The 23918-nt window shown below is 40.8% G+C and overlaps 1 protein-coding gene across 2 annotated transcripts in view; it reads left to right on the forward strand.

Annotated features, from left to right (window-relative positions):
* csmd3b (CUB and Sushi multiple domains 3b) overlaps positions 1 to 21616 on the forward strand; it is a 1698079-nt gene extending 1676463 nt beyond the window's left edge. For both annotated transcript variants that reach the window (XM_078397138.1, XM_078397139.1), the window contains 4 exons: positions 9003 to 9112; positions 10158 to 10245; positions 16272 to 16407; positions 19554 to 21616. In XM_078397138.1, the coding sequence (XP_078253264.1) occupies positions 9003 to 9112; positions 10158 to 10245; positions 16272 to 16407; positions 19554 to 19713 (494 nt within the window). In that variant the 3' untranslated portion in view covers positions 19714 to 21616. The remainder of the gene's footprint in view (positions 1 to 9002; positions 9113 to 10157; positions 10246 to 16271; positions 16408 to 19553) is intronic.
* The last annotated feature ends 2302 nt before the right edge of the window (positions 21617 to 23918 follow it).

Below are 23918 nucleotides of genomic sequence, written 5' to 3' on the forward strand. Positions count from 1 at the left end.
GTCATTCAGAATTCATAAGTAAGGAACAAATAGGGGGACGTTTGGAAAACGCAACATAACTGTGTGAAAGGGAAATCCCATCAGTTAAATTTGTTAGCATTCATTGAGGCCATAGCCAACAGGGTAGATAAAATGGAACCAGTGGATGTAATGCATTTAGATTCTAAAATCCTGTTTGTTGTGTGCCACAGCTAAGTTGCCGCTCAAGATAAGAACCCATGATATTGCAGAGATATATTGGTACAGATAAAGGTTCAGCTAACCACCAGGAAACAGAATAATAGGTTATTTTTCCAGCTGTAATAAATATGGACCCAAATAGATCAATGTTGGATCCTCATCTATAGTAGTAACTTAGATGTGTAGGAAAGAACTGCAGATGCTGGTTTGAATCGAAGGTAGGCACAAAATGCTGGAGTAACTCAACGGGAGAAGCAGCATCTCTGGAGAGAAGGAATGGGTGACGTTTTGGGTCAAGACCTTTCTTCAGATGTAGTAACTTAGATGATAGAAACAATGTATTATAACTGAACTATTCAAAAGATATTTAAGAATTCAAGACGTGAGGAAGACACAATGGTCTGCAACAAGCAAAATAAAGTTGTGAATGGGCAAGATATTGGTGGATGGTATATAATGCGGAGAAATGTTGGTTAATTCCCGGAATGGCGGGACTGTCATATGTTGAAAGACTGGAGCGACTAGACCTGTATACACTGGAATTTAGAAGGATAAGAGGGGATCTTATCGAAACATATAAGATTATTAAGAGATTGGACATGTTAGAGGCAGGAAACATGTTCCCAATGTTGGGGGAGTCCAGAACCAGGGGCCACAGTTTAAGAATAAGGGGTAGGCCATTTAGAATGGAGACGAGGAAAATCTTTTTCAGTCAGAGAGTTGTAAATCTGAGGAATTCTCAGCCTCAGAAGGCAGTGGAGGCCAATTCTCTGGATGCTTTCAAGAGAGAGCTAGATAGAGCTCTTAAGGATAGTGGAGTCAGGGGGTATGGGGAGAAGGCAGGAACGGGGTACTGATTGTGAATGATCAGCCATGATCACATTGAATGGCAGTGCTGGCTCGAAGGCTCGAATGGCCTACTCCTGCACCTAATGTCTATTGTCTATTGAAATATGAGATTTGCCCTGTTATGTCTTTGTATGGCAATATTTTGTTTTTACAAACTCCAAACATTTTTTCCTTCAAATTGTAAAAAGAATTTCTGCTTGTTCATACATTTCTCCTCGCGTCCTGTATTAGTGTGAGCCTGCCATATTCTCCATCGCTGCTCCCACCCTCTGGAACTCACTACCTCAAACCATCAGAGACTCCTCCTCACTCACCACATTCAAAACATCACTGAAGTCTCACCTGTTCAGCACTGCCTTCAACCACTGACCTTCGCTTCCCCTTATCCTTCCTTTTTTGTTCGTTTATTTATTTATTTTTATGTTTTACTTACTCTGTAAAGCGTCTTTGAGTTTCCAGAAAAGCGCTATACAAATGAAATGTATTATTATTGTTATTATTATTACCAAACAGATATCAATATTCCTGCATTTAATAGCCTTAATAACATTTGAGGGCTATAAAATTCAGTACTGCAGCAGAATAAATACTGAATTAGTTTTGCATGGCAATGTGTGCATGCATGTTTGTGATGGGAGTTAACAGTATCGTTTTAGGATCTTTTCACGTCCATGTGCACCAAGGGTGTTCCAAGTAGGAGAATCACGGTGTCATTCAATCTGTAGCGGTGAGGTGAAACCACGTCTTCTCAACTTGAGTAGGAAAAAAACCCTGCAGATGCTGGTTTAAATCGAAGGTAGACCCAAAATGCTGGAGTAACTGAGCGGGTCAGGCAGCATCTCAAGAGAAAAGGAATGGGTGACTTTTCGGGTCGAGGCCCTTCTTCAGACTGATGTCAGGGGAGGGGGTGGGACAAAGATAGGATGTGGTCGGAGACATTAGACTAGTGGGAGAACTGGGAAGGGGGAGGGGATAGAGAGGGGAAGCAGGGGCTACCTGGAGTGGGAGAAGTCAATGTTCATACTGCTGGGGTGTAAACTGCCCAAGAGAAATATGAGGTGCTCCTATTCCCAATCTGACCTTTCTGTCCTGGGCCTCCTCCATTGTCAGAGTGAGGCCCAGCACAAATTGGAGGAACAGCACCTCATATTCCTTCTCTCCCGAGAAGCTGCCTGACCCGCTGCGTTACTCCAGCATTTTGTGTCTATCATCTCAACTTTAGGTCACACTCCATTCATACTCTCTATGTAATATCCCGTAGCCAAACGCATCTTCAGAAATAGTCATACAACGCACAGCATGGACACAGCCCCTTTAACCCAACTCATCCTTGCCAAACAAGATGTCCCATCCAAGCTAGTCCCATTTGTCCACATTTGGCCCATCTTGTCCGAATCTTTCATATCCATGTACCTGACAAATTGCTTTTAAATGTTGTTATTGTATCTACCTCAACTACCTACCTCTGTCGTCTCCTTCCACATTTCCACCACACTCTGGGTCAATTGTTGCCCCTTTAATCTCTCACTTTAAACCTCTGACCTCTAGTTCTTGATTCCCCTACCCTGGGAAAAAGGCAGTGTATTAGCCCTATCTATTCCCTTCATGATTTTATGCATCTGTAGAAGATCATCCCGCAGCCTCCTACACTCCATGAATAAATTCCTGGCTGGTCCAACCCCTCTCTACAGCTCAGGCCCTCAAGTACTGGCAGCATCCTCATAAATCTTTTCTGCATTCTTTGAGCTTTCTGACATCCTTCCCATAAGGGGACCAAAACTGACCAAAATACCCCAAGAGGCGGCCTCGCCAGTGTCTTGTACAATTGTAGCATATAGACAATAGGTACAGGAGGAGGCCATTCGGCCCTTCGAGCCAGCACTGCCATTCAATGTGATCATGGCTGATCATTCTCAATCAGTACCCCGTTCTTGCCTTCTCCCCATACCCCCTGACTCCGCTATCCTTAAGAGCTCTATCTAGCTCTCTCTTGAATGCATTCAGAGAATTGGCCTCCACTGCCTTCTGTGGCAGAGAATTCCACAGATTCACAACTCTCAGACTGAATTTTTTTTTCCTCATCTCAGTTCTAAATGGCCTACCCCTTATTCTTAAACTGTGGCCCTTTGTTCTGGACTCCCCCAACATTGGGAACATGTTTCCTGTCTCTAACATGTCCAATCCCTTAATAATCATACGTTTCGATATCATGCCAAAAGCCTTCTTCACCATCATATCTACCTGCTCTACCACTTTCAGGAGACTATTTCCTTGTAGTCCTTGATCGATCTGCTTTGCAACACCACCCAGGGCCCTCCCATTCACTGTGAATGACCTGCTCTGCTTTGACGTCCCAAAATGCGACACTTCACACGTTTCAGAGTTAAATTCACTGCCCATTCCTCGGCCCCCTTGCCCAGCCGATCAAGATCCCACTGTAATCTCCGACAGCCATCTTCACCATCTGCGACACCACTTATTTTAATCACCTGCGAACACTAAAAGTAGGAAGGCGATCTTCAAGCCCTATTTAAAGGGATTATTGATACTCGTCAAAAATGGTTTCCACTGGTTACTGATGTAATTCTCCAGGAATATTTTTTAAATGTTGAAATCTAGAAGAAGCAATCTGTCTGGTATTTTTGGACAAACCAATTTCACATGGTATATTGTTGCATCAGGAAGTTTCTTTCTGTCAACATGCTTGAGAGAATGAACTCAGGTACTCACTGATGGAAGGTTCATTAGAAGAGGAAAGAATAGCTTCCTTTGTCCCGCCCCCCTGACATCAGTCTGAAGAAGGGTCTCGACCCGAAACGTCACCCATTCCTTCTCTCCCGAGATGCTGCCTGACCTGCTGAGTTACTCCAGCATTTTGTGAATAAAAAGAATATCAGATGGAAATAGATGGAATCAATTTGGACTCACTTGGCTGAATATCCAGCATCTTTATTATTAGAAAATAGAACAAACAAGATTATGTTGTATGTGTAGTTCAATAAGACATCACCACTGGATGGTCATTGAAATATCATTGCAGCCACATGTATAATGTCCTTATTTTTTATTTCTTTTCTTCCCGTTTTACTAGTTTACTTCCTATTCTCCCTGTGAACATTGATATTTATGCAGTTGAATAAGGTCTCTATTACCTATTCACAAAATGCTGGAGTAACTCAGCAGGTCAGGCAGCATCTCGGGAGAGAAGGAATGGGTGACGTTTCGGGTAGAGACCCTTCTTCAGTCTGAAGAAGGGTCTCGACCCGAAACGTCACCCATTCCTTCTCTCCTGAGATGCTGCCTGACCTGCTGAGTTACTCCAGCATTTTGTGAATAAATACCTTCGATTTGTACCAGCATCTGCAGTTATTTTCTTATAGGTCTCTATTACCTGATCACTGTTTCCTTGCAGAAAATGGCCTCTGGAACCTATAATTCTTCCTTTAATCCTTGTTTGGACTTGCACAGAAATTATTAACGCTTAGATATTAGATTTCAATCTGGAAATTCATTCCTTACAACTCCTTGCTGAAACTCCATTTCAACCGTTTCTCTGTATTTTAATTCATACCGAACCAGATTATTGTCTTTTGTTTAAAAATATTGCTTTTCTCGATTCCATTATGAAACGTGTCTTGGTATCTTGGAGTGGCACAGCTGATGGATCTGCTGCCTCCCCGCGCCAGAGACCTCAGGTTTGATCCTGACCTCGAGTGCTGTCTGTGTGGAGTTTGCACCTTCTTCCCGTGACCTATGTGAGTTTCCTTCGGGTGCTCCAGTTACCTCCAACATCCCAAAGATTGGCAGTAAAATGGCCTCTATAAATTTCCCCTAGGGAGTGGATGCATAATTGAGATAGGACAGAACTAGTGTGAACTGGTTGGCGTGGATTCAGTGGGTTAATGGTCTGTTTCCACGTTGAATCACTAAACTAGACTAAAACGGAAGAAAAAAACTGCAGATGCTCATTTAAATCGAAGGTACACACAGTCTCAACCGGAAACATCACCCATTCCTTCTCTCCTGAGATGCTTCCTGACCCGCTGAGTTACTCCAGCATTTCTCCAAACTACCATTGAAACAATGTTCTTGGTTGCAATGTAGATTAGGTGTTATTTTCATATTTTTCATATTTCAGACACAGCGCGGAAACAGGCCTTTTCGGCCCACCGAGTCCGCACCGCCCAGCGATCCCCGCACATTAACACTATCCTACACCCACTAGGGACAATTTTTTACATTTACCCAGTCAATTAACCTACATACCTGTACGTCTTTGGAGTGTGGGAGGAAACCGAAGATCTCGGAGAAAACCCACGCAGGTCACGGGGAGAACGTACAAACTCCTTACAGTACAGCACCCGTAGTCAGGATCGAACCTGAGTCTCCGGCGCTGCATTCGCTGTAAAGCAGCAACTCTACCGCTGCGCTACCGTGCCGCCGTACTTTCTAAGTATGTAGTATTACACTGCTAAAGTGTACCTTTACTAGTTGCTGCAAGGATCAATCTTTACTTCTCTGTCGTATTAGGAGTAATAAAAAAATGCAAAAGGAGGCTCATTGTACCCATACCAATCAATTTGAAGGTTATCCACCTTAATCTCCCTTTCCAATACATGGTTAGTAGCCTTGCAGGTCAAAGCTCTTCAAGTATTCAAAGATTGAAAAGACTAAGCTTTTTTCACTGGAGTTTAGAAGGATGAGAAGGGATCTTATAGAGACATATAAAATTATAAAAGGACTGGACAAGCTAGATGCAGGAAAAATGTTCCCAATGTTGGGGGAGTCCAGAAACAGGGGCCACACAGTCTAAGAATAAAGGGGAGACCATTTAAAACTGAGATGCGAAAGAACTTTTTCACCCAGAGAGTTGTGAATTTGTGGAATTCTCTGCCACGGAGGGCAGTGGAGGCCAAGTCACTGGATGAATTTAAGAGAGAGTTAGATAGAGCTCTGGAGGCTAGCGGAATCGGGGATGGGGAGAAGGCAGGCACAGAGTACTGATTGTAGATGATCAGCCATGATCACAATGAATGACGGTGCTGGCGCGAAGGGCCGAATGGCCTCCTCCTGCACATATTTTCTATGTTTCTATGTTGGGCTCTGAGATGTATCTTCCTTTGTCTGTATGTTTGATTGTACAGCATGGGTCATTAGGTTTTTTGTCCCACATTTTCAACAGCAACATTTGCTGCGACTTGACACTGATTCTTATAAGAAAATAACTGCAGATGCTGGTACAAATCGAAGGTATTTATTCACAAAATGCTGGAGTAACTCAGCATCTCAGGAGAGAAGGAATGGGTGACGTTTCGGGTCGAGACCCTTCTTCAGACTGATGTCAGGGGGGCGGGACCAAGGCAGGATATAGGTGGAGACAGGAAGATAGAGGGAGATCTGGGAAGGGGGAGGGGAAGAGAAGGACAGAGGAACTATCTAAAGTTGTTTTTCTGGGTCAAAATGTGGTCTGATTCTTGATTTGTTGGCAACCCAGGGCATCCTCCAATTTACCTCAGTGTTACCAGTGTTACATGACAAATCCCTATTGAGCATCCAGTTATCTTTTTCAGTACTAGTCTTTGTCTTCTTTAGGCTCATTGTTTCTTAATGCTTTGCAAAAGATCTTTCTTTGGAGTATGCAGGGTAAATTCTTTGACCATAAACTGTGGTTGATCAAGCAACTTCTTGCTTCCACTGATTTAGTTCCCTTTTTACAAGACTCACTCTGATAATTCACTCATCAATTATTCCTGGTATTTTAGCCGCACAGCCAGTTTGGTTCATTTTAAATCAAGTCAGCTCATCCAACATAAATCACAAAGAGATCCCAATTACTGCAAACCATTTGTCACCCTGACTGCCATCCTTTATCCTGCTTGGCACTTTTGCCATCTTTCATCACAAAATCATTCCTATAAAATTACATTTAAAATTATAAAAGGACTGGACAAGCTAGATGCAGGAAAAATGTTCTCAACGTTGGGGGAGTCGAAAACGAAGGGCCACGGTCTAAGAATAAAGGGAAGACCATTTAAAACTGAGATGAGAAAAAACTTTTTCACCTAGAGAGTTGAGAATTTGGGGAATTCTCTGCCACGGAAGGCAGTGGAGGCCAATTGATTTTTGATTTAGAGATATAGCGTGGAAACAGGCCCTTCGGCCCACCGGGTCCGCGCCGCCCAGTGATCCCCGCACATTAACACTATCCCACACACACGAGGGACAATTTTTAAAACATTTTTTAATGAACCCAGCCAATTAACCTACTACATACCTGTACGTCCTTGGAGTGTGGGAGGACACCGAAGATCTCGGAGAAAACCCACGCAGGTCACGGGGAGAACGTACAAACTCCATACAGACGGCGCCCGTAGTCAGGATCAAACCTGAGTCTCAGGCGCTGCATTCGCTGTAAGGCAGCAACTCTACCGCTGTGCCACCGTGCCGCCTACTGGATGAATTTAAAAGAGAGTTAGATAGAGTTCACTGGATGAATTTAAAAGAGAGTTAGATAGAGCTCTAGGGGCTAGCGGAATCAAGGGATATGGGGAGAAGGCAGGCACGGGTTACTGATTGTGGACGATCAGCCATGATCACAATGAATGGCGGTGCTGGCTTGAAGGGCTAAATGGCCTCCTCCTGCACTTATTTTCTATGTTTCTATGTTTCTATGTATCATATAGCCGGTAAGTTCTTGCAGCTGAAAAATGAGGCTGTTACAACTGCTGCTTAATCTGTCTTCAATTTCTTCCTGCTTATCTCTTCTATTCCTGCATGTTCTTCCAGCCCAAAGCAAGTAGTCTAATTCGTGAAAGAGAGTGTTGTCCGATCACAATCAGCAAAAAATATTAAATCTCTAGAGTTTGAAAGAGTGAGGGGCGATCTTTTTTTGAAATGTAAGATTCTAAGAGGGGTAGATGTTGAGAAGTTGGGGGAGATGTTGAGAAGTTTCTTGCAGTGAGACAATCTTGATGGAAGGGACATAATTCAACATAAGGGGACTATCAGTTAAAATCAAGTAATTTCTTATCAAAAGGGTGGTGAATCTTTAGGATAGGGTTGTTGAGACTAGATCACTGGAACTATTTAACGAGAGGTAGTTTTTGTTTGATAGATTGGGAAACTGGCAAAGAAACATAGAAACATAGAAAATAGGTGCAGAAGGAGGCCATTTGGCCCTTCGAGCCAGCACCGCCATTCAATGTGATCATGACTGATCATCCACAATCAGTAACCCATGCCTGCCTTCTCCTCATAATCCCAGGAATGAGTAGGTTAACGAATGATGAGCGTTTGTCGGCACTGGGCCTGTACTCACTGGAGTTTAGAAGAATGAGGGGGGACCTCATTGAAACATACAGAATAGTGAAAGGCTTGGATAGAGTGTATGTGGAGAGGATGTTTCCACTAGTGGGAGAGTCTAGGACTAGAGGTCATAGCCTCAGAATTAATGGACCTTCTTTTTGGAAGGAGATGAGTAGGAATTTATTTAGTCGGAATCTGTGGAATTATTTGCCACAGAAGGCTGTGGAGACCAAGTCACTGGATATTTTTAAGGCAGAGATCGATTCTTGATTAGTACAGGTGTCAGAGATAATGGGGAGAAGGCAGGAGAATGAGGTTAGGAGGGAGAGATAGATCAGCCATGATTGAATGGTGGAGTGGACTTGATGGACTGAATGGCCTAATTCTACGCCTATCACTTATGACCTTAATGTGTTTCTATGTCATACGATGCTATAATTTAACAACATGGTAAGTTTTGATCATCTCTCAATAACTCCTCTTGGATATGCTTTTCATGCCCATATGCATTTGCTTTGTAATATCTTTTAGATGTGTTGAAATGACATTGGTCAATGTGAATAATCAATGTGACACGCTACATTTGTTAATACCTGTCATCATTGTTAATGAAAGTTTGCAATGCGCCTTTTCCCGATATCATTCTCCATATCTGTTGACCCTTTTAGGTGTCTACAAAAGTCAAGAAGCACGTCTTATGCTTCTCATGTACCATGTGATAGCACCTGACCAAACTTCTATCAGTACGATCAAAGATAAATGGGCCATGGATGGTTATGTAAGTATGTCCCCATACATCTGGCCATGGGATTCTAATTTGTGTGGGCAACTGCCTATTGTATTAAAATGATAAAGAATGTCGGTGATTTGCTTCTGTTGTTGAGATAGCTTTTGACTTTGATAGCACGCTGTGTAATTTCCATCATAATTTTAATTGCTATTTGTACCAGAGGTAAATATGTGGTAAATGGAAATAAAAAACTAGGAGAGGTTTAAACCAGACTTCTACTTTCTGATACTTTAAACAGAGTTCGATCCCAACCTCACATGAGATGCAAGATTGTCTAAATGCCTATTAACTACTTGCCAGCTCTGTTTAAGATGTTTCCCTTTCCAATGAGAGTATTTTGTTAGCTTGCCTACCTCTACTGATTTATAACAATTTATTTAAATTGGCTAAAATCCAAAAAGCTTTCTTAATTATATATATATATATATATATATATATATATATATATATCAGAGATCATGCAATAAAAAAAGGAAGAAACTAGTCAAAGCCTTCATTACTCTCTCCGAATAAAATTGCTTCTGGGTCCTTACCGTGTTCTCTGTGTCCAAGTAATTTTAGATATTGGCCAACACTGAACTATCAAACATTGAAGTCAGTTTAGTGATTACAAGAAGTAACTAAGACTATGAAGTCCACATGGATCATTTAAGTTTGTTATGTTGAAATGGTACATGGATTATAGTTTGCAGTGCTCAGTATATTAATCTCTGTTCACATTATTAACACAGGGATCAGGGAAAAAAACCTTGAAATATTTCTTTGGCTTTTAATGGTATTTGAAGAATATAAATCTTCTATTTTTGCAGCTCAGGTGGAAGGAGGCTTTTACAGTCCATTAGCTTTGGCAGAAACCTATTTTTGTGTTATTCATACCAAATAAATCATTCAGAGTGTGGCCATGAATCGTAAAAAAAAAATCCCACTGCAGAATATGAGTACATTTTGCTTCAGATTTTTATTTGCGGTAGTAAAAATTAAAAAAAAACTTTCATCATTATGAGTAATAAATGTTACATTTTTTAAAAATCAGGTATCTGCTGAACCTGATGGGGCAACATATGTCTTTCAAGGATTTATACAAGGAGAAGACTATGGACAATTTGGAGTCCAGAGACTAGGTAAGACACTATGATTTAGAAAATGAAAGAATCACAAATCAGCCCAAATCAGTCTGAAGAAGGGTCTCGACCCGAAACGTCACCCATTCCTTCTCTCCTGAGATGCTGCCTGACCTGCTGAGTTACTCCAGCATTTTGTGAAATAAATACCTTGGAAGTTCCTTGTGCTAGGTATTAAGTACCACGATAACCAAACCATTGAATTGGCCCTTCCAGTAACTCTGTAAGCAGCAGAAGCTTTGCAACAGATTCTGTTGCCTAGGATTCATGCAATCGTATCCACTGCAATAGCATCATCCAAAGTTCCTGAAATGAATCCATCATAGCGCCCCGTGAAAAATTTCACTTTATCTGTGAATCCTCGCCTTGACACAGCCTCTGTCCTGACAAATCCAATCATGGCTGACCTATCTATCCATCTCAACCCCGTTCTCCTGCCTTCTTCCCGTAACCCTTGAAACCCTCACCAATCAAGTATCTGCCAATGTCCACATTACAAATACCCAATGACTTGGCCCCCACAGCCGTCTGTGGCAATTAATTCCACAGATTCTGTCTAAAGAAATTCCTCCTCGTGTCCTTCCTAAAAGTACGTCCTTATATTCATGCTATGCCCCCTGGTGCTAGACTCTCCCACTAGTGGAAATATCCTCTCCACATCCACTCTATCCAGGCCTTTCACTATTTGGTAAGTTTCAATGAAGTTCCCCTTCATCCTTCTCAACTCAGGCATCATCTCTGGACACACAGTGCTGGAGTAACTCAGTGGGTCAGGCATCATCTCTGCACACAAAGTGCTGGAATAGTTCTATCACCGACTTGCCTAGGGAGAGCACAGAGCTGCAGGAAACGGAGGAGATATGGGTGAAAGAATCACAAATCAGCCCTTTATCATTCATTGCTCATTGTAATCCAGATATTTTTGGAGTGGGTGAGTATCTAAATATTATCTGCAGGCAACAGTTCCATTGGCCAATGGTCAAAAGGAGAACATAAGGAGTAACTCTCGAGAGCAACTTCTGCTCACCCTCAATTCAATTGTTCCTTATTCATTTTGGATTGCTGCTCGGTGATTTACCACAATACGGGAGGTCATGCCATGGGATAGATTATTCACACATGTTATCACATTATGATGCAGCGGGTTTTAGAGCATTGCACCACTCCAAGATTACTCTTTAAATAATACATTTTCTTACACGATAAATTCAAATATGGACAGATGAACTTTTCCCCAGTTGGCAGTTCATCTACAACATACAGAGCTCTCCATAATGTTTGGGACAAAGACCCATCATTTATTTATTTGCCTCTGTACTCCACAATTTGAAATTTGTAATAGAAAAAAATCATATGTGGTTAAAGTGCACATTGTCAGTATTTAATAAAGGCCATTTTTATATATTTTGGTTTCACCATGTAGAAATTACAGCAGTGTTTATACATAGTCCCCCCATTTCAGGGCACCATAATGTTTGGGACACATGGCTTCACAGGTGTTTATAATTGCTCAGGTGTGTTTAAATGCCTCCTTAATGCAGGTATAAGAGAGCTCTCAGCACCTAGTCTTTCCTCGAGTCTTTCCATCACCTTTGGAAACTTTTATTGCTGTTTATTAACATGAGGACCAAAGTTGTGCCCATCAGCCAAACCTTCGGCTTACCAAAATCAACTGTTTGGAACATCATTAAGAAGAAAGAGAGCACTTTTGAGCTTACTAATCACAAAGGGACTGGCAGGGCAAGGAAGACCTCCACAGCTGATGACAGAAGAATTCTCTCTATAATAAAAAATCCCCAAACACCTGTCCGACAGATCAGAAACACTCTTCAGGAGTCAGGTGTGGATTTGTCAATGACAACTGTCCGCAGAAGACTTCATGAACAGAAATACAGAGACTACACTGCAAGATGCAAACCACTGGTTAGCCACAAAAATAGGATGGCCAGGTTACAGTTTGCCAAGAAGTACTTAAAAGAGCAACCACAGTTCTGGAAAAAGGTCTTGTAGACAGATGAGAGAAAATTAACTTATATCAGAGTGATGGCAAGAGCAAAGTATGGAGGAGAGAAGGAACTGCCCAAGATCCAAAGCATACCACCTCATCTGTGAAACACGGTGGTGGGGCTATTATGGCCTGGGCATGTATGGCTGCTGAAGGTACTGGCTCACTTATCTTCATTGATGATTGCTGATGGTAGTAGCATAATGAATTCTGAAGTGTATAGACACATCCTATCTGCTCAAGTTCAAACAAATGCCTCAAACCTCATTGGCAGGCGGTTTATTCTACAGCAAGACAATGATCCCAAGCATACTGCTAAAGCAACAAAGGAGTTTTTCAAAGCTAAAAAATGGTCAATTCTTTAGTGGCCAAGTCAATCATTTGATCTGAACCCAATTGAGCATGCCTTTTATATGCTGAAGAGAAAACTGAAGGGGACTAGCCCCCAAAACAGGCATAAGCTAAAGATAGCTGCAATACAGGCCTGGCAGAGCATCACCAGAGAAGACACCCAGCAACTGGTGATGTCCATGAACTGTAGACTTCAAGCAGTCATTGCATGCAAAGGATATGCAACAAAATACTAAACATGACTACTTTCATTTACATCACATTGCTGTGTCCCAAACATTATGGTGCCCTGAAATGGGGGGGACTATGTATAAACACAGCTGTAATTTCTACATGGTGAAACCAAAATGTGTAAAAATGGCCTTTATTAAAATCTGACAATGTGCACTTTAACCACATGTAATTTGTTTCTATTACAAAACTCAAATTGTGGAGTGCAGAGGCAAATAAATAAATGATGGGTCATTATCCCAAACGGTGGCGCAGCGGTAGAGTTGCTGCTTTACAGCGAATGCAGCGCCGGAGACTCAGGTTCGATCCTGACTACGGGTGCTGCACTGTAAGGAGTTTGTACGTTCTCCCCGTGACCTGCGTGGGTTTTCTCCGAGATCTTCGGTTTCCTCCCACACTCCAAAGACGTACAGGTATGTAGGTTAATTGGCTGGTAAATGTAAAAAAATTGTCCCTAGTGTGTGTAGGATAGTGTTAATGTGCGGGGATCGCTGGGCGGCACGGACTTGGAGGGCCGAAAAGGCCTGTTTCCGGCTGTATATATATGATATGATTATGGAGGGCACTGTATTATCAATGAAAGGTTAATAAAGGTTCCTGCTGCATTGGTGTTTCTGGTTAGGATTTCTGTGTTCTAATATCCTTCTGCATTGATAAAGAATTCCTAGCCTTCCTTCATTGGAATCCCCATCGAAACAATCATTCCCTCTCCTACTGTCACTTTGTTGATTACAATACTTGCCATCTACAATGTGGGCTGCTATTACTCATGCACTTCAACAGCAACTCCCTCGACCATGTCTTCCAAAGGAAGCTAATCAAAACACTCCTCTGTCATCTATATAAAAAGCCCGCAATTCAGAAGTAAAATTGATATCAGTGGAAAATCACCAGCCATCTTTTGAATAGTTTACAACATTTTTATCCTGTTGCATTCTTAAGAATAGTCCATGGGTAAATAACATTAGCTATGTGTAAAATGTCACAATTTCACACCTCATAATATTGGTGTCAAATTAACTAATTTGAACCAGAGCAGACCGTTTTTTCAAGAGTCAAGAGTGTTTAATAGCCTGATGGCTGTGGGGAAGAAGCTGTTCCTGAACCTGGACGTTACAGTTTTTAGGCTCTTGTACCTTCTTCCTGATGGCAGGGGTGAAATGAGTGTGTGGCCAGGGTGGTGTGGGTCTCTGATGATGCTGGCTGCCTTTTTGAGCCGGTGATGGAAGTCTGTTTCATTATCAACAGCAAAGCACAAAGTGCTGGGGGAACATAGCGGGTCAGGCAACATCTGTGAAAGGAACGGATAGGTGATAGTTTGGACTGGGACCCTTCTTCAAGCTGATGAAGACAGAAAGGGTTCCAACCCGAAGTGCTGCCTGTCCATCCCCTCCACAGATGCTGCCTCACCCACTGAGTTACCGAGCATTTTGTGCTTTGCTTAAGATTTCAGTATCTGCCCTCCCTTGTGTCCCTCTCTGTTTCATTATCTTAGAATTCAACAGTTGGATTATGTATAGTGATTTTATTTCATCCATTTTGCCGTAACGAGTGTGTGAAAGTTCACAATCATTATTCTCACAACACAATGGTAGCTCAGTCAAACTGAGTAAGATCACAGTGCCATGCTCATCTGATTCTTATCCATTGTTGTTCTTCTGGTCATGCACATCACACAAGTCCCACTCAACTAAAATCACTGCAGCAAGTTTAAAGTCTAAGTCGAAGATGGACACAAAATGCTGGAGTAACTGAAGAAGGGATCTCGACCTGAAACGTCACCCATTCCTTCTCTCCAGAGATGCTGCCTGTCCCGCTGAGTTACTCCAGCATTTTGTGTCTATCTTCGGTTTAAACCAGCTCCTGCCGTTCCTTCCTACACATTAGAGTCTAAGTCTTTGGATTGCTTTGTGAAGGATTTGTCACTGATCAAAAATTGTGAAATGTGCTTCTGCAGCGATTGGAAAATATTAGAACAGAAGAAAGTCAGTGTTGAGTTATGTTACAATACAGTTGGATTTGCTAAGCAAAGTTTGCAGAACGCTTAAACTGACTCTTGCCAGCGGCAACCTCAAACTTCTGATATCCGCAGGGATTAGTTTATAATTGGCCTAAGGATATCTGCAGGCAACAGACCCAGTGGTCTTAAAAGATTGCCCATTTAAACATAAATCTATGTTAGGAATTCAACAAAAGAAAATGTGCAGTACGTGACATAATGCCCCTATGTGGAGAAGCTTTTAATTAGCTTTGCTTTGAATATTTCAGACAGTCCTGCCAACCTGTACGTTTTTGCACATTTGACTTTATTGAAACCTTCCTTGTTGAGTGATTAGTTCAATTTGAGGTGATATTCCTCTTTGAGGTTTTTTTTAATTGATATTTAACACTAAAGGAAGATGTGAAAACTTATAACATGGGAATAACGTTACAGTAATTGCATCTGTCAAAATGGTACCACACAACGTGTTATTAAACTATTATTTTGGAGACTGGATTTGTTGCAAATTATTTTCTAGTCTTATTTTTGTTACTTTTCATTTGCTGCATTAAAAATTATATTCTAAATGTTTATATATCACCGATCAATGTTATTCTAAATTATTACTTAGGGCAATTATATCTCAGACAACAAACACATAAGAAGAATTAATTTCCAAGGATCAAAAGGAGTTTGGCCCAAGACAATCCCCACAAAAATAAAGGAATTTGGGCAACACAAACTCTTAAATTAGGTTTATTTTATGTCAAGTAAATTTTGATATAAATTACAAGTTCGAAAACATTGATGTTTGAAGTTACTGACATGCCAAAAATTCTAAAAAAAAAGAATTATTTTATGTTCTAAAACAGTGACTTAAAAATTCTTTGAAGATAAAGAATACTTTAAATTTTTAATATAATGCTTGCTGTGCATTTACAGTGAATGAAATTAAACTATCATTTTTGACATTTACACTGATCCATGCACTAACTGAATGAATTTGTCAACCATGATAACAATTTTTTTTAAAAGCGACCTCAGCAAGATTATTTTAGCACAAATTACACTTTGCAATTAATTCGGCAATGATACATGCTTTCTGCATGATCTTAAATATTATAGAAATGAAAGGGAGCTTGTCAAAAAATCAAGTGATATCAGTTACATAAACGAACAACTTTTCATCAATCAAAGTGATTAAAGTAACTGGTGATTCCTGATTGATTATTAGTATCAGGCTTTAATCCAGCAACAAAAATTATTATGTTCATTGTAAGAACAATATTTAATTCTGGAATTTCAATTTTAGCTATCTAAAAAAAAACTTGAATGTAAAAATGCAGTTCAAATCATATGTGAATCCAATTTCTCCCAGGTATGGATTGGATTTGAATGCTTTTGAACATGCAGTTGCTCCTTTTGCTGTGTCTCAAACTACTATTTTTTTTACCACAGGTCTGAACTCAAGTCATGGCCCAAATTCTCCCAATCAACCACATGGTACAAATAGTAGTTCTGTCGCCATTGCCATCCTTGTGCCTTTCTTTGCTCTTATATTTGCAGGATTTGGGTTTTATCTTTATAAACAAAGGTAGGTTTCAGCTAACATTTTTTATTATAATTATAAAATCAATTTTGAATACTTATCCAAACAAATTGTCTTTATTACATGTGATGCTTGACATGGGGGGATAATTTTGGATAAAGGATTAAAATGAGTGTTTTGCAAATGTTGAAAGTTCCCCAAAACATTTCACTTTGTCACTGGGTTTCCCCACACATCTCTGCCATCACTAAAGCATTGATGTTCTCTTAATTAGGACTTGAATGGCTTACCAATGAATTGTTTATTCGCCAGAGGTCATTGGGGTGAGAGCACATCATGAGAAGCCATGGCCGACTTCCAAATGAGCATTTGCAGGCTTTTTAAGAGGCAATTTATTGTTCAATAAGACTTTCAACAGCTTTTGCAACAGCTTTATCAAAATGTAAATTTGCACAAAACAAGGGCGAAGTTGATATTTCAGGTCTCGTTTACCTCAAAGGTCCTTGGCATTTGATTGCACGTTGGAAATAAGCCTGGACTTGAGGGTCCTGAGGCCCTGATGGCCCACTGAGCAGAAAACCCAAAAAGGACACAATGGAACTGGCCTTGCACCCAAAAGGGCACTTGGGCATCTTCTCCATTACCTTTCACCATGGATGGTGAACAGATTGAGGGTGGGATGGGACAGAAAATCACAGAACAGTATAAAATCATGAGAGGAATTGATCGGGTAGATGCACAGAATCTCTTGCCCAGAGTAGGTAAATCAAGGACCAGAGGACACAGGTTTAAGGGGAAAAGGTTTAGACGGAATCTGAGGGGTAATTTTTTTACACAAAGGGGGGTGGATGTATGAAACAAGCTGCCAGAGGAGGAAGTTGAGGCAAGTGTGTGAAGGAGAGATATCGGAGGTCCTTCCTTCCCGCTGCTGTGAGACTGCACAACCAGCACTGCTCCCAGCAGACCAGGCAACAGACCAGTCAACAGTAACAGTTAAGGAAAAACACAGTAAATAATGACAATTATCCTTATCTTTATTTTAATTTTATAATGAATGTCTCTTGCTATCCACTTCGCTGCTGTAACACTGCAAATTTCCCTGGTGTGGGACAAATAAAGGAATATATTATTATTATATTATTATTAGAATCCCAACGCTTAAGAAACAGTTGGACAGGTACATGGATTGGACAGGTTTGGAGGGATATGGGCCAAACGCAGGCAGGTGGGACCAGTGTAGCTGGGACATGTTGGCTGGTGTGGGCAGGTTGGGCCGAAGGGCCAGTTTCCACGCTGTATCACTCTATGACTCTATGAGAAGAGCTGGAGGGTGTTATCAGAGGAAGAATGGATGGATTGGGAAAGGCTTGCTGGAAAGATGAAGAAGTTGCAGATGGAAGTGGTGGGCTGGGAGCAGATTTGGGGGAGGAGGACAAACAGGCTGCCTGGAAAAGATTGATAAGGATTCAAGCAGAAGTTTCAGGTGTGGTTCAGAGAGGAGACCAGGTCAGGTGGGGAGGGGGCCGTGGATGTCGATGGGTAGTTTCTGGAGTTGGGATTAAATCTGATGATACAAGGTAAAATTAGTAGCAGGATGTTGAGATAGTTCATGGAATTTCAGAACATGAGAGATGATGAGAAGATAAAATTCAAACTGACCCCATTTGAGATCAGCAGCTTGGTATCCCCAATATTGACCCTGGAAAGGATTGCCTATTAACTGACATTGAGCATCCCAAACCCCTCCAGTTAAGATCTGTTCCAGCTTCCACGTCCCATGTCTATCATGAATGCACAGCAAAATTAAATGCAAGTGATATTAATTATGATTTGTAAAATATGAGGAAACTACAGAACTGACATGTACATATGCAAAGTCCCTTATCAATACAATACAATACCATACAATACAATATATCTTTATTGTCATTGTACAGGGGTACAACGAGATTGGAAATGCGCCTCCCATACGATGCAATAAATTAATTAGCTAGTCAGTATTAATTTAAACAACCCAATGAAACAAATTAGAACAGTTTTAAAACAGAATAAAGTGCAAGTAGATCTGTGCCGGTTCACTGTGCGATGTGACCATCTGGCTCAGCAGGACCGGTTCATAGCAGCTATGGCCCTGGGGATGAAGCTGTTCCTGAGACTGGAGGTGCGGGCGTAGAAGGCCTTGTATCGTCTGTCCGATGGTAGAAGTTCAAACAGACTGTTGCAGGGGTGTGAAGAGTCTTTGTGGATGCTGGTGGCTTTTCTGAGGCATCGTGTGTTGTAGATGCCCTCCAAGGCTGGTAGCTGTGTTCCAATGGTCCTCTGAGCTCTATGGACTACCCGCTGAAGAGCTTTCCTCTCTGCCTCCGTGCAGCTGAGGTACCACACAGGGATACCATGTGTTAGGATGCTCTCTATGGTGCAGCGGTAGAAGGTCGTCAGCAGCTGTTGGGGTAGAACTGGGTCTTCAGATAAAATTCTCAACAGTGGTGTGTAAAAATGTTCTGATATCCAACAACAACTTCAGCCTCATCTCTACCACATCTAATAATAAGAAGCTGATTAGAAATAAAATAAACTTTATTAATGTGATTATACAATAATTAACTGAAAAAATATTAAAAATCAAAATGTACTTATTTATTAATGATGATACCTTGTGGCTGAAGTAATGGATCATTATAGTTATCTTGGATGCTGGCAAAACTCTTCAATGGCATTGTTACCTGGCAGTCTCCTGAAAATAACATCAGATGTATTAATTTTTGTAAAATTAATAACAAGAAAGTCAATGTGGAAATTATTTTTTCTGCTCATTTATACTTGGGAGCAATGCAGAAAGTACAGAAAACAGCAGAAAGATATGAGTGAAGCAGTTTCTACTGTTAGAATGATAGTAACCAGAGGTTAAATAAAAGAGGAAAAAAAAGTTCTTACTCAATAAGAAATTCAAACACGTTACTTAAATGTGCACTGATTACTGATTTGATAGGTACTTGAAAAAGGAAATCCAATATATTCTTTAAAATAAGAAAACTTTGAAAAATGTGGGAATCGTCAAGGAACTGCTTCAGAAAAATGCTTCAGAAAAACAGAGTGGCTAAATGTTCCATTTGTGCCCTTTGTTGCTCTAATCGTGATATTTTGCCATGAGCTCAGATTCAAAGTTGTTATTTCTCTCTTTTTCTCTGCAGGACTGCTCCCAAGACACAGTACACCGGCTGCTCTGTACATGAAAACAACAATGGTCAAGCAGCTTTTGAGAATCCAATGTACGACACAAATGCTAAATCAGCAGAAGGGAAGGCAGTTCGATTTGATCCCAATCTTAACACAGTCTGCACAATGGTATAAAGCAGAAACTTGGTTTGATTACATAGCCTGATACACATCTAGCGCTTTGCATCTGTGGGACATCTAGAATCTGACTCAACCAACTTATGTACAATGCACATTTGGTTCACTGCTATTTAAAGCACACTTTTCAGGAATTTAACGTGCCAGATTAATCTGAAGAACCAGAAAAGAAAGAACACGTTTTCATGGCTCACCCAGTTGGAACAGATATGCTCTTCGTTCTGTAACTGGAGAGCTTGTCGGCAACTTTAGCTGCACTCTAAGAGTGCTTAGCCACAATTTTTTCAAAAAAAAAAAATCCTAAGTACTTTCTCAGAAGAAAACTGCAGATATTTGGGGAGCATTGAACCAGTTTATCAATGCTGCTTACAAAAGGGGCTAGGATTTGGCATGAAGGTCGGAACACTGAATATGTAACAAAGACCATGAAGTACTGTATAGTAAGATTATTACAGGTTTTGCTTTCTAGTGTAAGTGTAAAAAGAAAACTTTGTAAGGTACAACTGCAAAACTGATTTTGAATACTTGAGTATGAAACAGCCAGTGTGGTACTCACGGAACAGATTTCTATGGAACACTATCAATCTTTTTTGATCGCCGAGAAAAATCTCTTCATTTATTTAATTTCTCCTCCATATTTTTTGATTTAAATTGGTATTCTTCGTAAAAAATATAGAATTCTTGCCACAGAGTAAAATGAAAAATATTTATACTATATCATTTTCAAAATACGCATATGCACGATGTGTTGCATGCTTCATTATTATTTAATTATTCTATTGTGTTTTTATTGCAACAAACCATTTTATTTATTATCTAATAAAGTTATGGTCTTTTGTATCTGCTTACAACAGTTCATCCAGACCCCTTCAACATAAGGTGATTTATGGTGTGGATGTCATCCATTTTTCATTATTAATCTGGTATTATGGTTTTGGATGGATGGTAAATAGATCCAACATATTTGGTTAAATTTGATTGGAATTTTGTAAAGCAGAAAGTGCAGAAATATAGACTACAGTACGAGAGGATATTACCTGTGCCAGTCATTTGCCTTGCCCACTCTTTAATCATGACAATGCACATGTTTGTTTCCATTGTACATCTGCACAGTGGATGTTAATGAAGTATGAGTCTGTTTGTCAATGAGACAAGAAATGTATCTCGCGCATAGATGACTGTGATGTATCTTGGAGCTCATCTTGATATCAGATGTTTGTTCTACTGTGAGAATGGCAGCCAAATACCACACAACTTACACTCCATTTGGTCACCTTCTTAACATTTGCCTTAATGGGTAGAGCTATATCGTACAAAACATTGCAGAAGCAACAAGTCTCCACTGTTCATCGCTATTTAATAGTTGTCCACACTCTGAAGCTCAGCTCATTACATGCAAAGGATTATTACCACTGTGATAGAAAAGCACTCGCATGAAAAGTTAAGAAGTACGATCAAACTAAAGTAATCTGTTTAATTTTGCTGAAAGACTTATTCACTAACTGGAGATATTAATACTGTTGTAACTGTAATGTTTGCATTGTGCCTACCAAACTTTGATTGCAGCCAAGGTTGTGGGTCCTAACATGTCCTCTGGGTGACTTACTTCCAGGATGAAGACCGAACATTGGGCTTTAAGATCCAATTATCTTTAAACACCAGAATTGATTACATTCAAATGTATGAATTTTCACAGTGCATCTTAAGCTACACTAAAATCGACAGAAATTATTCAGTTAAAGTTGTCTCACATGTTCCTGCTCACCCAGGTTTATATCCATTAGTAACTGCAATAAACAGAGTATCTCCACCAAAATTAGAACAATTATTCAATTGTACCTGAAACAAATTTCATGTGCAACCTCCTTACTCCTCTGTATCATGTTTATTATAATTAGATGCATAAAAATTTCTTTTGTAAAGAAATATATTTTTATGAAAAAAAGAATTTGTAAAATGTATGAATCTATGATGTAAATTTTCAATACATTGTAAAAAATAAATGGCTCAATGCTTTTGTAAATTTTGTTGATGTGGGCTATTTTGCTGTTTCTGCAAGTCAATGTCAGCTCTATAATTTGCTTTTAGATTGTTCTTTTGTGGATCACTGACAGTTGATCAAGGGCTTCTCAGCTGAAACATTTACCCTATTTCTCATTCCACAGACACTACCTGACCTGCTGAGCACTTTAGGCATTTTCTTTTCTTACTGGTGATATCGACCTTTTTTTAGTGCAGAAATGAGGGAATACCGCGTTGCAAGAGATGCCATATTTCACGTTAAACCCCTGTCCCATTTAGGCGATTTCTTTAGGCGATTTCTTTAGGCGATTTCTTTAGGCGACTACAGGCGACTAGGCTGTCTCTACATGGTCGCCGGGGTGTCGCCTGTACGGTCGTGAGTCATCTCCAAAGAGTCGTAGCGTCTTTCTGGTCGCCGCTGTCGTAGGTTGTCGCCAGGTTGTCGCCAGGTGACGTAGGTTGTCGCCGGTGCTGGCTTCGTTGAATTCCATTGGCGACTACCTACGTCAACCGGCGACAGGTACCGGCGTCAAAACCGGAGGACAAAGTAATGTGAATTGTCTTCAGTTGTCGCCGACACGGTCGTAGCTTGTCACGGGTAGACGTAAGTTGACTTCGGTTGTTGTAGGTTGCCACCTGTGTGGTCGTAAGTTGTCGTAGGTGCGGTCGTAGGTGGACGTCCTAAGTCGTGACGATTGGGTCGCCGGTTGTCAGTAGCTTGCCGTAGCTTGATGCCGACTAGGTGGTAGGTTGTTGTAGCTTGTTGCAGACATTGTCATGGGGGGGTCTAGTCGCCGGTTTTTCGGCGAACTGCTACGACTATTGCAGTCACCGGCAGTCGCCTAAAAAAATGCCTAAGTTGGACAGGCCCCTAAGGCGTTAAATTAAGGAACCACTTGACCGCTTTGGTGATGTGTAAGATAAAGTGGCACCATTCAATAAATAAGGGGCGTCCTACTTGTACCATGGTTAACATTTCTCTCGCCACCAATCTGAAAGGATCGATTAGTTGTCATACCTTTTATTTGAGGAATTTTAATATATTTAATATATTTGTTCAACTTTGCTACACACCGAATGTACTGTATATCTGTACATGGCTATGCACTGTACATTTTTGGAGATTCTAAGGATGTATAAAATTCTATGTGAACCTAATATTTTTCTCATTTTCCTGAAACTCCATCAACCATTTTCCAACCAGCATCATGAGTACCATTGGGCCATACTTTCTTACGAAATGACAAAATGGAACCACTATAATTTCATTCTACTAGACCAGGTAAATCAGCACAATTGTCTTGTAATCAAGAATTCATAAAGAGAGAAGTAATCCAACAATGGCAACTCAGTCTTCATTCTTTCTCATGGAGAAACTAAATACTTAACATTTAAAGACACGCACAACATATAATAAAATTAAGCTGGCAAATTATCTGATTTTTTTCAACATCTCAATGGCAGGAAACATGTTCCCAATGTTAGAGGCAGGAAACATGTTCCCAGTGTTGGAGTCCAGAACCAGGGGCCACAGTTTAAGAATAAGGGGTAGGCCATTTACAACGGAGATGAGGAAAAACGTTTTCAGTCAGAGAGTTGTAAACCTGTGGAATTCTCTGCCTCAGAAGGCAGTGGAGGCCAATTCTCTGAATGCATTCAAGAAAGAGTTAGATGGAGCTCTTAAGGATAGCGGAGTCAGGGGGTATGGGGAGAAGGCAGGAACGGGGTACTGATTGAGAATGATCAGCCAGGATCACATTGAATGGCGGTGCTGGCTTGAAGGGCCGAATGGCCTTCTCCTGCACCTATTGTCTATTGGCAGAAGGCGCATGATACAAGATTTAAGGTGGTACAGTGTCGACGCTAGTTGTGTGCTGCCTCCCAGCTCCAACACCCAAGTTCAATGTGGAGCTCCAATACTGTATGTGGAGTTTGCACATTCTCTTTGTGAGACGTCACAAGCTTTATCTCTACATCCCAAAAACATGCGGTTAGCTAGGTTAATTAGTTTAGTTTAGAGATACGGTACAGAAACAGGTAGCCCACCCAGTCCCCACCGTCTTTGGAGTGTGGGAGGAAATCTAAGATCTCGGAGAAAACCCACGTAGGTCACGGGGTGAACGTAAAACCCCGTACAGACAGCACCCGTAGTCGGGATCGAACCCGGGTCTCCGGCGCTG

This window comes from Rhinoraja longicauda, chromosome 4, assembly GCF_053455715.1.
Source record: "Rhinoraja longicauda isolate Sanriku21f chromosome 4, sRhiLon1.1, whole genome shotgun sequence".
NCBI classification, from domain to species: Eukaryota; Metazoa; Chordata; class Chondrichthyes; order Rajiformes; family Arhynchobatidae; genus Rhinoraja; species Rhinoraja longicauda.